Genomic DNA, 12,411 nt, shown 5'->3' on the forward strand with positions numbered 1-12,411 from the left:
GGTCCCTAACACTTGTTCCAGTTGTCGGCTTGCCGGTCTGAGCCCACCGCAGCAGCCACGAACCCAGCCTGCACTCCAGACGTTTCACACCGAGACGCATTATACCGCTAAAATGTCTCTTTCCTCCTAGTCCAGCCCCTCGTCCGAATGAGCTGCTCCTGCTCATGAGCATAATTATGCTTCCAGAGTCATCGCCTTTTTTTCATTCACCGGGGAAGTTCGAGAGAAACAACATTTCCTATAACCACAGCACTACTTCACCAAGGCGGGCAATGCCGACCGCTCCTGGGTGGCCCCTGGAGTAATTGGGGAGGGGGAGGGAGAGGTAGTAGTATCCTTGGGGGCAAGTGAGGGGCATGGAAGAGAAGAAAAATCTAAAAAACCATTTGTACACATTTCATCTACTTTCTCAAAAGACCAAATAAATTTAAGAGTCGCTCATCTATAGTATAGCTTAAATTATATAGTGTATTATATAGGAGCCCTGGTAGCAAGGTGGTTACACACTGGGCTGCCAACCACAAGGTCAGCAGTTCGAAACTCCCAGCCATCCCAAAGGAGACAGCGGAGACTTTCTACTCCCGTGGACAGTTCTAGCCTCAGAAACCCACAGGGGCAGTTCTACTCTGTCCTATAAGGTCGCTGTGAGTCAGCATCAACTCCGTGTCAGTGAGATGCGATTTTACACGTCCCCAAAGAAAACAAGCTGCTGCTCCTGCTGCTGCTGCTGCTTTAAGTGTCCTTAAAGGAAAAGCGTGAGCAAAAGCACACCCCTGGCACTCATGGTTCCGGAGTGGGGGGGTTGATAATTAACCGCACGCTAAAGCTTTCCACGTAGACAAAGTAACCTCTGGCTTATGGCTTTGTTTACCTGTAAAGTGCAGCATCCGTTAAAGAAGGTTTCATAGGTATTATTAAACACTTAAAAAATCCTCATTCTTCTGTTACAACTAAACGCACAGCCCCACAGAGAGCTGTAGGTGCCTTAGCAAGCAAAACGCCTGCGGCTCCCCTCAGTATTCAGTGCAAACCGCTGCCCTCCTAGCACTCGCAGAGGACAGAGCCCAGGAATTCGGTAACATGGTCTTGGCCACTCGGAGTTACTGAGCATCCCCTGCACACATCCACAGGGCCAGGCCCTGTGAGGCAACCAAGAGGCCTATTTTAACACCGAAAGGAGCTTAAAACTCTTACCTGACTCGTGGGCTCGCCCAATCCTTCAATAATTAAAGAACATTCTGCTGAGCAAATATTCTATGTGAGGAGTCCCCGGTTGGTGCCAAGGTGCTCAACGGCTAGTCCAAAGGTTGGTGGTCTCTAGCCACCAGCAGCGCCACATTGGAAAGGCCTGGCAATCTATTTCCAAAAGGGCACAGCCTTTAAGACCCCCAGGGAGCACTTCTACCTCTGTACACTTGGGGTCACCAGGATTCGGAATCAACTCAAAATAACTGGCAATAAATAGCCTTCCAGGGCAGCAGTGAGGATACAGCGTCAGGAGCGCGAGAAGCAGAAAGAAGGGTGAAATTAATCATGAATCTTTCATACCAGCACCCCCAAAAGTTCATCCTTTGTGAATTACTTCATGCAACTACAGACTGTCCTCTTACCGTTCTGTAGGACAGGTAGGAAACACTTTCACTTAAGAGGATCACTATCACGTGTCTACTGAAAGGCCATTTTAAGATACAGAGCTGAGGGAAGGCTGACATGTAATTAAAGTAGTAAGAAATGGGGGGTGGAATAAGAAAGGGGAAAGGCCCACATGTAAAATCTACTTACATGCTTCCTAGGGGGTGCTCCTTTCTAGGGGACGCTGTCCCTCATTTCTTTCCATGTAAATTTTTTTTTACATATATATCTTTGAGCTATGCCAGACACTACAAAATTTTCTATTTAAGAAGAAATGTATGCCCTCCACTGGTTTGTCGTATATTTATTGTATTAAGTAACTATCCCCACTAATTCCAGAACAACCGCATCACTTACAACAGACAAAAACCTATACCCAGTGAAAGTTAGCTCCTACTCACGTTTCCCCTCCCTCTCTGGGAGTCTTCACTTCTCAAAAATATCATGATTTACTGAAAAGAAGCCGTGTTGCTCAAGCTGACAAGTACATCAAGGAAACAGCATTTCAGTTTCAGTCTTGTCCCGCTCGTGTTAAGATGACTGTCTGATCATTATCACACAATCAGATGGAAAAATAAAATGAGGGTTCTAATTTCTCCTCCCCCTGCCCCTCTCCCCCCCCCCCACCCCCCGCCAAAAAAAGGACTTTTTCAGCATGTCGTACTCGAGGTTCTAGCTAGATCCTTTAGCTCTGCCTCATCAGTCACCAGATGGTGGAAAGCGACAGCCACCCAACAAAGAACTGCCTGAGGAGACGCCATAGGCAAATGCCTCCTCTCCGGTGTTAAAGGCAGTTCCCACAGCATGTCAAGAGCAAATTACTGGTAAATTCTTCTAGGTTTAATTTGCTTGTTTTTCTCTTTCTGCTTTAAAAACAAGAGCACAAAAAGATCAATGGGAATCACCTAACATTATGTACGCCATCTACTTAGAGTAGGTACCTGATTCACTATTCTTTTCCTAAACAAACGAGTATCATGCTCTATAGAAAAGTATTACAGGTGAACAGATATTTTTGACCAACATAAAATCTATACAGGGCATTTTTTATATTGAAATGCATTTATATCTATAGCTCCACCTACCTCAAGTTTCCATTGAAATCTTTCAAATGCCAGTCTTAGTGTAGGCTCTTGGCCAATGAAATGTAAGCTTCACTTGTGTCAAAAACCCACTGCCATCAAGTAGATTCTGACTCATAGCAACCGTGTAGGGCAGAGTGTTTATTAACTGCTCCTGTGGGTTTCTTAGCGGAGCAGACAGTCTCATCGATCCTCCTCAGAGGCCTCATGAGTCTGAAAGGCTGACCGCGACGGCATCAGCTGTACCCCCTGAGCCACAAGGATACCTCACCAGGATTAAAAGCAGCATCATTTCAGTATCATATTATGACAGAAAACTCTACAGCACAAAACACAGCCTTGTGCTACCCAGTCTGCTAACCTTCACTCCCATGCAAACTGAAACTAATAGCCTGCCAGCTCACTCCATTGAGGACAGGGAGAAACTGAGTAAACCCGTTCTGTTCGATGAAATCCTCTCCATTCTATTCTCCCCTTGGAGGGTTGAAAGAAAATGCCAAAATTAAAAGAAGAAAAACTGCTTTGCTTTTATCCTATTATCTGACCCTCAATAGAGACTCGTACCATGCTAACATGGAGTACCTGATCTCATCAAAGCCAAGGGGGAGAAAATGACATAGACTTCAACAAACACTACTGTTTGCCTTTCTTAAAACGTCTGAAGACCCAACTGTTACTCTGGCCATACAAGGTTCCCATAGGTTCTCAAAGGAAATAACTCCCAGGGCCACAAGTGACTGAGATTTTTTGGGCCCACAAGTGACTGAGAAAGAATGACCACAGAGCCTGTGAGTCTGAGGTTTCTCCACGAACGACAAAGCAAAAACCAGAAAAATCAGGTCTAAGAACATGGGAACCCAGTTTCCACAGGAAACATTTCTCTCTCCATGGAAAAGTCCTTTGTCTCGAGGGTGACAAATCTTTCTGATTACAGGACTCGCTGCCCCAATGGTCAGCTTAGATATTGACCTTTCTAGGTTGCATATTTTATATTTAATACACTAAATACTTAACCCCCCCCCAACCAAGATATAAGCATTTCCCTAAACTCAGAACAGAAAGACCACATACCTTTTTTCCAAGTCTCTGATTTTCTCTCTTAATGGCTCAACAATCTAAAATAACAAGTAAAATTAGTCTTAGAGCAAAAATAGAGTCCTCTTGCCACTCCCACCCAACACTGATGTTTCAAACTGAAGTGACATAATGCAGAAAGAGAGCTTAGTTTCTTCAAGAGCTCATTTCCAGTTGGAACTAAGATATACCACATGAACTGAAATTCTAAAATATAGATGATACAAATTACAGGTTTGAACTCTAACTCAATTGATATCTACTTGGGTCTTTGAGAAGTAATTATAATTAACCTGCCTCCTCTTCTTCCTAGGACTCATGCAAGAGGTGTCTCGGGCTCATAAACACACACACAGATCAACACCACCTATTTCTTTTCAGGAACAAAAGAATCCCCTAAGTGTTGACCACAAGAGCTTAACATCTTGTTTCTACAATTGTATCCCCATTATCAGCTCTCCCACATAAACACCGGCTATGAATCAAGCCACAGCAGTGTGTGCTAACTCCCCTGAATGTGCGAGAACAAGAACAATACAAGGTCTGCCCTACAACTCCACATTTGACTTCAAATTAAAACATCAGTAAGTGAAGATTTTAATTTAGAATCTGGCGTTGAGCTCTTCCCGACTCCCTCCAACTCTCCACTCTGCATTAAAATAGTTGTTGACATGTCTGTATTGACTGACCAAGATGAGGGTGAGTCATGAAGTACTGCCTCTAAGGCTTCAGTTCAGACACACAGAAGTATTCCCAACAAAAGGTGTCTGTGCGATCAGTGGGTGCTCTCTCAGTAATACATTTGCCTTCGTGTGGAAGTTACATCATATCCTGTCAACTTGTGAAGGGGAGGAGTCTGGCCGGTCAATCAGTTCGCAGCTTGATGACCTCATTTAAAAGCTTGTCTCCCTGGGAGACATTCCTATTGACAAGCTGCATGGAGCCACACTGATGGAGCCAGAGCCCTGGGGCTGGAGGAGCCACATGGAGACCCATGCTAGTGCTGAGATGCCTCCACCACCCCTGGATCCACAAGTCTTTCCACTCACTGGCCTGTGATCTTCCTGCATTGAGTGTCATTGCATGTGCTGTGTGCGTCTGAAGAGGAATTTAGAGACTGGTATCCGTCATAGGGGCTAATATTGGTCTTCTGGACTGGATTTGGGCTGAGATGTTTTCTCAATATTCAACTACTCTTTTATATAAAACTTTCTCATCCACATGATTTGTTTCTCAACCTCTCGATTTGTTTCTCTAGTCAACCCAGGCTAACACACTTAGTCCCCTCAGAATGCCTTCCTACAAAAGCCCCACCAGTGGCTCTCAGGTGTGCTGCCGGCCCGTTCAATTCAAGATTAAAAAGTCAGCTTCCATAGGTTAAGGCGACACTTTCTGAGATACCAAAGGGCTAATTTTGATTCCTTGAAGGACACAGCGATCGCAGGTTTATTTGGAAGAGGTCTTTAAGAAAATTAAAACTGTACGGGCAAGCAAAATGCCAGCGAAGTTGCACTGAGAAGGGTCCTCACCCCCCACCCTCAACACAAGGTATTTGCTGATTTGTTGAGGGGAGCAAGGACAGTCTTAAAAGGATTTCTTCTGGAAAACTCACTTGCCCTATCTACCCTACAGCCCTGATCTCGCCCCTTCAAGTCTCTTTTTGTTCTCAATACTCAACCACCGTTTGAAAGGCACATGGTTTGAGTACTTTGCGATGTGAAAATTGCCTGTTGACACGGCAGATTTCTTCAGGGAAGGGTGACAGAGATAGTAACAACACCCTCAGAAGTACACACACTGAGTGGAAAACACGCTGAGAATCAATAGCTTCACGGTTTGTTTTTGCATGTGTGTAATAGAGGGAATCTATGGTTTGATAGCAATACTTTTGGACCTACTCCAGTATAAGTGAATATTTTAAAATACAAGATGAAGACACAGATGCAGCTGTCAATCAGTTCTGACTCATGCCAACCTCACGTACGTTAGAACAGAGCTGTGCTTGGCCGGGTTCCCGCACGCTTTTTGGAGCTGGATAGCCAGACCTTTATTCCACAGTGCCACTAGGTGGACTCATTGCCAACCTTTTAAGTAGCAGCCATGCCCATTAACCATCTTCAGCAACCACAGGGACTAGTTTTCACTGGGGTAAGTATGACATCCCCACATGCAGTGATGGATAGATGCTCTTCCTGATTCTCAAGGTCAAAGGCATTTTGCCTTTCATCATCTGCTCAGGTGAGTGGGTGTTGGCAGTTTAGGTACCTCCCTCCCTGGTAAAGGCTCATCCGAAAAGTCATGTTAAAGTTTAAATCCATGTTACCTTTACGGTAGAACTTGCTTTGCTATGCCACGACTCTATCAACTGTTCAAACACCGACTCACTCAGGAGACTGCTTCTACTGGATAACAAACCGCCTACTCTGAACAGGGGAATACTTTTTTCCTCAAGAGATGGTCTCAATATCTTCCCACAGCATCAAGCTGTCACAATACAGACACCAACACCCGCCAAGCAAGTAAAAGTGACCAACAATTTTGAGAAACAGAAGCAAAATATGGAAAACAGAACTCACCTCTTCGATCCTGCTTTCAATTTTCAGTTCGCCATTTTCCTGGATGGACCTGTTGAGTAGAAAACTACAAACTGAGATGGGTTGAAAGGGTCCCTGACATCACGCCCGATTTCTGAGCCAAGGGCCACCGTTAACGTGGCAGAACATCTCCCTCTCCTCCCAAGCATCAGCCACTGTCCCAATGCCCTGCAGTAGGCCCAGGGAAAATACAGGCCAATTGGGTGACAGCCCTCCCCTGAAACGAATAAATCTAACACTATGTTCTATCGTCCCTAGTGCACTGCTTCTCGTGAGCTAAAATAACCCCACTACTACCTTGCATCTACCACAGAAATTTACATTAAAGTCAGGAAGGGTGGCCATTGGTGTTTTCTGGGGATTTCGTGCAAAATGGAATTCTTCCAAGTGAACAAAACAAAGCAAAACAGAGCTCTTTTACATTTCATCTCAGCATCCCACCTGGCCACCCACAGAATTGGCTTCAGCAAGAAGACACTCGCACAGGCCCCCGTGGTAGAGATGGATCAGCACTGCTCTACTCACCTTGCAAAACCGAGGTGGCCTGAAATGCTTGGTGGGGCCACAGTAACCTTAAGTTACAAAGCAATGTGAGTTTTCCCTCCAAAAGTGCCACTGTACGGCACTAAATGCAAGACTGTTCTACCAGCTCCCAATGTGTTTATACAATGAATGCTTATTACTTGCTGACTGATTAAAATGAAAAGATGGAATTTTGTTTGCTTCATAAAAAGAAAGTTAACCCTAGACTTTAACAAGTGGCACTCCTGACCTATTTAGAAGCCAGAATGTAAGTGCACCAATAACGCACGTCGGAGCCAGAAGGCTTCCTGGGGCTGAGACAGGTCGTCGCTCATACCTACTTGCCTGCTGCTCTGGGTTCACGGACCATTCTCTTTTCCTAAAACAGCACTTCTCTGTCTTGTTAGGACTTATCACATCTCCCATAGACTCTAATTTCTGAAAAGGCTTTGGGAAAGCCCCTGTATGCTTGCTTGCTGCAGCTAGTCAGAAATGGGAGACGACACATCTTAGACGTGAAAGTTAGATTCTCTGTTATCGAGTCCAGGAGGGAAAAGTATGGTAGGGGCAATACAGAGTTGGTCATCGCTGCACGAGGAGGCCTGTGGCTTGCTGTCGGTATCGACTGCCTCATTAGGGGGGCTAGAGGATGGGGGAACAGCCCGGGTGTGCACTGGGTATCAGAAAGGGCCAGTTTCAGTTAACAGCTTCTTCTCCCAGCCCAGGACGTCAATGGTAGCTTATGTAACAACAGAAATCTGTCGACACAATCCAACTGCATTATCCAACTATTCAAAAAAAGAGAAGAAAATTACCTCATATTAACGATGTTGCCCCACACAGCTGTAAGGGGGAAAGGAAGAGAACAAAGGCGAGATTTAAGTTTACAACCTCCAGAAAATGCCCGCCGATCGACTCTGCATCTTTAGAATTTTAAACAGTCTTTTAAAAACGCCGTGAGAGAGCGAGACGATCGCACATCCCGACCATAAAGTGCACGCTTGGCATTCCAAAGAACCCCATCTGGCTGAAAGCAACAACCGAGGGCAGGATCGCATCTACCTTTCTCTCTAGCTTTAGAATTCTTCTTTTGCAGTGCAGGAGGCTGCTGGGAGTCCAGCTGGACTCGACGGGGTTTTCTTGGCTACGATCGCTACAGAAGACTACCAGGCCTTTCTTCCACAGGGCGGCTGAGCGAATTCCCAAAGTGCCAGCAGTCACACTGGAACCATTTGCACCACACAGGACCTCTTTTTTTGGTGAGCTCTGATCACATCTGCCACATAGCATCATGTCTATGGGCCTTGCTTGCCTTGCTGACACCGGGAAGGCAGGTAATTACGTGCCCCTGTGAACACTGACCTTCCTCCAATGCGTGTTCCATCCGACCAGCTCCAGTAGTGATAGTTTACTGTCAATAACATGAAAAGCATAGCACCTTCCAAAGAATAGCAATTACCGAGCCGAGCATTATTTCCAGACTTGAAATGCCAAAGCAATGCCATTAACCTTTACCATGATCCAACGATCCTAATATTCTTGTACACTGTCTTTTGGTCACTCCTCAAAACACTGAACACCTCGGGAAGTGCCAGGGATGCTTCTAAGGACTAGGCTTAGATAGAAAGCAGTGAGAAACGCCCTGTCCCCACAGGACTTGCCGGCTTCAGGAGCTCCTGAAGGCCCTTCCCACTGCGACTGCCTGGCATACAGCAGGGGTTTCATGAATATTTACTGGAGAGAACTGGCTCCAAAGCTACGCTCCTGGAAGAAGTGTCCTTTGTCAAAAAGGGAAAGGCTGGTGACCCCCACAAAGCACATCCCCCTTTCGACAGCAGTACTGATTTTAATAAAACAGGTGTCCCTTTCCCCCTACCCTCCAAAAACAGTGAAAATGGCATGAGATAAGTGGGAGAAGTGAAAATAAACCTATACCATATTCACTATTGATTTTTTTTTTTTATGTCTTTGAGCCATGAGACTTTACATGACTCTCCCTGGAGTTCCAGGTACGGAAGCCGAGGCTTTCTGCTCCCATAGAGTGACAGCCGTGGAAGCCCGAAGGGGCAGTTCTACTCTGCCCAGCGGGGCCTCTGACTCAGAACCGACTCGATGGCAGTAAGCTTGATTTTATGCACTGCAGGGCACAAGGCTTACCAATGAACCCTCTAAATGAACATTGCATTTACCTGCTAGAGGTCACCCCACCCACCTTACACTGCCCACCCCCCAGGGACAGCTGGGAATTACTAATTACTAATAGATGATGTACTTTAGACTGCCTTGAACTGAATTCAATCTATCACATATAATACAAAGGTTCAATATGATGAAAAGCTTTTGTAAACAAAAAAAATTACTTGCTACAAAGGCTTTAAACCCCATTTGGGTTTTAACACATTTCTCACAATATTTCTAATTTTTAATTAAAAATACTTGTTTAAAGACTTGTACGCAAACTGGCACACCTGAACCTAGACTGTATAGCACGTGTTAAAACTCGGCTGAATAAAATACATTCCTTATAAAAGTCTGCTGGGGCAAAGAACTGACTAGCGTAGCATTAAGGGTAAAATTAAATGTAAACATCCTTTGTCAATAAAGAAAAATCCCAGAATACTAAAATGACATCAAATACTGTCTAGGCCGAACCCACTGCCATCAAGTTAGTTCTGACTCAAAGAAAACCTACAGGGGCTTCAGTGAGGGAGTCTTTGCAGGAGCCGGCAGCCCCAAAGGCCTCTCGTGGAGCAGTCCAGACCCCACAGCAGCTCCGTGGGACAGAGATGGGCCCTTGGCTCCTATAAAGATCTATAGCCTGGGAACCCTCTCTAGGCTCTGCATGAGTCAGAATCGACGCGATGGCGGTGAGCTCTGTCATTTCATTTGAGAGGAATTCTTTTATGACTTAACGTCTCAATCTGGGGTCTGTGGGCCCCCGAGAGTCATGGCAGCTTGGGCTCCAATGCTCGCCTCAAGTTGGGGGCTCTATGAGGGAGAGAGCTGTGTGGGTCAACTTATGTAAAGATCGCAGTTTTGGAAACATGAAGGGGCAGTTCTATTCGGTTCTTTGGTGTCTCTCTGAGCCAGCGTTGACTCAAGAGCCATGGGTTATGGTTCGTTTATTTATATATTTATTCTGTTGTTTGGATTGGTTCTTTTGGTATAGATCCGTGAAGATGCTTCAGCAAGTCTGGGAGGCTGAGGGGTGTGGCGGGAGACACACACAGGGCACCACCCATGAAGATGGACAAACTATGTGTCCAAAGCGTTTTTGAAATTCCAGAATGAGTTCAAGACCCCATACAAATGTGGACTTGCTGACTGAGAAGCCAATAAAAGCCCGGAATTGGAAGAGGTGCTTTTGTTTTAGAAAAGGGCGACTTTCAAGAGCCCTTGACCAGCCAGACCACACAGAAAAGGGTGAAGTTCTCACAGGAGAAGCCAGGGCTGGGGCAGCAATTCAATGTCAGCTAGCTGGACCCATCAGACAAAATTTCACAGCCATTCCAACCAGCACATTGCAAATGGCTGGACCGAGCAAGCTTGTTTCCAGGGGGGATGCTGGTTCTTTCTATTTAGGACTGGAGAGTGCGCATGCTTTGGCAGGAAGTCTTAAGAAGCATATCTTGTGGAAGGCTGCTCTCCTGCCCCTCCACAGGAACACACTCCTAAACAACTCGGCAGAGGATGGCAGGCTGCCAGGCAGGCGCAGGACCCCAAGACATCTTTATAACCAGGCTGCAAAATGCTCACCAGCTCTGCCCCGTGGGGTCAGGCAGCACCCACGCCATTGGTGCACAAGTGTTAAGCCCTGGCTCATTCCCTAGCTCTCCCTCCAACGAGCTGGGGCTCAGGCCCGCAGAAGGTAAGCAAGCCCCACCACTTCAGGGCTCAGAGGGCAGCATCCACATAGCAGGAGGAGGGCCATGAATGAAGCGCAGCATGAGGTGCAGAGTGAAGCCCAAGATTAGGTCTAGAGGTCAGGGAGGGCAGACCAGACACAACAGGAGTCTGCCTCACAGACTCTAGGAACGCATGACTTCATTCACATTCACAAGATAGCAGGTCAAGTAGCAGCCAAGGGCAAGACAAAGGCTCGGAGGAATTGACCCAGATACTCAAGTGCCCGTTGGTGCCTCGGGACTCGGCCTATCCAAAGAGAAATGACTAGGCTGAAAAATAACAGTACCATGAGGAGGACTTCAAAATAACCACGAAAAAATTCTATTTCTTTTCACTCTGTTTTTCCACGATTTTTGAAGCCCTTTCATAGAGGCTGGGGGGATGGGTGCTAGAGCACATGCCTTTCCAACACATAAGTCCAAAATATACTATTGAATACTCCCCAGCTAGGAGTGCTGGGGGCGTGCTGAGTTAGGCACGGGGCAGTTAACCACAAGGTCAGCAATTCGAAACCACCAGCTCCTCTACAGGAGAAAGATGAGGCTTTCTACTCCTGCAATGAGTTACCCTCTCGGAAACCTTCAGGAGCTGTGTAACTCTGTCTTACAGGGTGCTACGAGTCAGAACTGACTCAGCAGTGAGTGAGTTGGCTAGGAGCCAATGCGTGAGGTCTTGCAGCAGTAGTTCCTAAGTCAGGCTGACATTTAGCGTTGACAATGACAGAATACCAGCAGTCCCTCCCACAGCACCGTCTACTTCTCGGCTGGGTTCAACAATGCACTGCAAGGGTCACATAGATGCAGACAACATCTCCCAAAGATGGGGACATGAACAGGTGACAATTCAGAATCAGAAATGTTCAGGATACACAGACAGGTCTCTCTCCCGTTGCTCAGCCCCTACCACAGCCTCTTGGACTCTGCTGTGTGAGGACAAAGCAACCAAGCTCTTGTAGCACCGCCAATGAATGCTCAAAGGGCCCATCCTTCAGCCACAAGCCTGCGATGGAAGGAAGGCATCAGCTCTAGTTCCCTGGGCCGGCAAACCGAGCTTCCCTGGCTAAGGACCTGGGGCTCCACAAGCAAGCCTCCTGCCCGAAGACACTCCGCTTCACCAGCCAGCTGGGCTACCGGGCCACCTTTCTGTCTCGAGCTCTGGCTCGGCTGCTGCTCCTCTGGTGTCACAGCTTTCAGTCTCCTGGATCTAGGAGGCTCACCGCACAGGGCTCTCAGGGTCTGAAGGACACACTCCACTTCTGAATCTTTCCTGCTCGTGAGGATGGCTCATCTTAGACCCAGGAGGATGGCAAAACCGACTAATCCCTGCATCAGAATTCCACTCATCTGATCCTACCAGCACCTTCCCTTCCACAGCAGCATCAGGAAAAAGGCACTGGGTGGGAGTTACAAAGGCTTGTGGCTAGAAGAGCCAAAATGAGTAACTCACTGCACCATCTGTCTCGCCCAGTCACATGTGAGCTCCAAGGTGAAAGAGCAAACACGCCCTCGGTCTAGTTTGCTGCTGTTTATCTTTGGCACCAAACTACATACACGTAACACGGGTTCGCTAAACATGCCCTGAAATAAAGAATGAACAGAATT

The 12,411-nt window shown here is 46.6% G+C and overlaps 1 protein-coding gene across 3 annotated transcripts in view; it reads right to left on the reverse strand.

Annotated features, from left to right (window-relative positions):
• The window catches only part of UXS1 (UDP-glucuronate decarboxylase 1), a 107,301-nt gene that overhangs the window by 60,763 nt on the left and 34,127 nt on the right, over nt 1-12,411 (reverse strand). Inside the window, exons 2-4 of one of the 3 annotated variants that reach the window (XM_075563351.1) lie at nt 7,720-7,747; nt 6,365-6,413; nt 3,786-3,829 (exon numbers count right to left, since the gene is read on the reverse strand). In XM_075563351.1, the coding sequence (XP_075419466.1) occupies nt 3,786-3,829; nt 6,365-6,413; nt 7,720-7,747 (121 nt within the window). Of the gene's footprint in view, nt 1-3,785; nt 3,830-6,364; nt 6,429-7,719; nt 7,748-12,411 lie in introns of all 3 variants that reach the window. The other 2 variants (XM_075563350.1, XM_075563352.1) reach the window with 2 other exon arrangements.

This window comes from Tenrec ecaudatus, chromosome 11 (assembly GCF_050624435.1).
Source record: "Tenrec ecaudatus isolate mTenEca1 chromosome 11, mTenEca1.hap1, whole genome shotgun sequence".
Classification (NCBI taxonomy): Eukaryota; Metazoa; Chordata; class Mammalia; order Afrosoricida; family Tenrecidae; genus Tenrec; species Tenrec ecaudatus.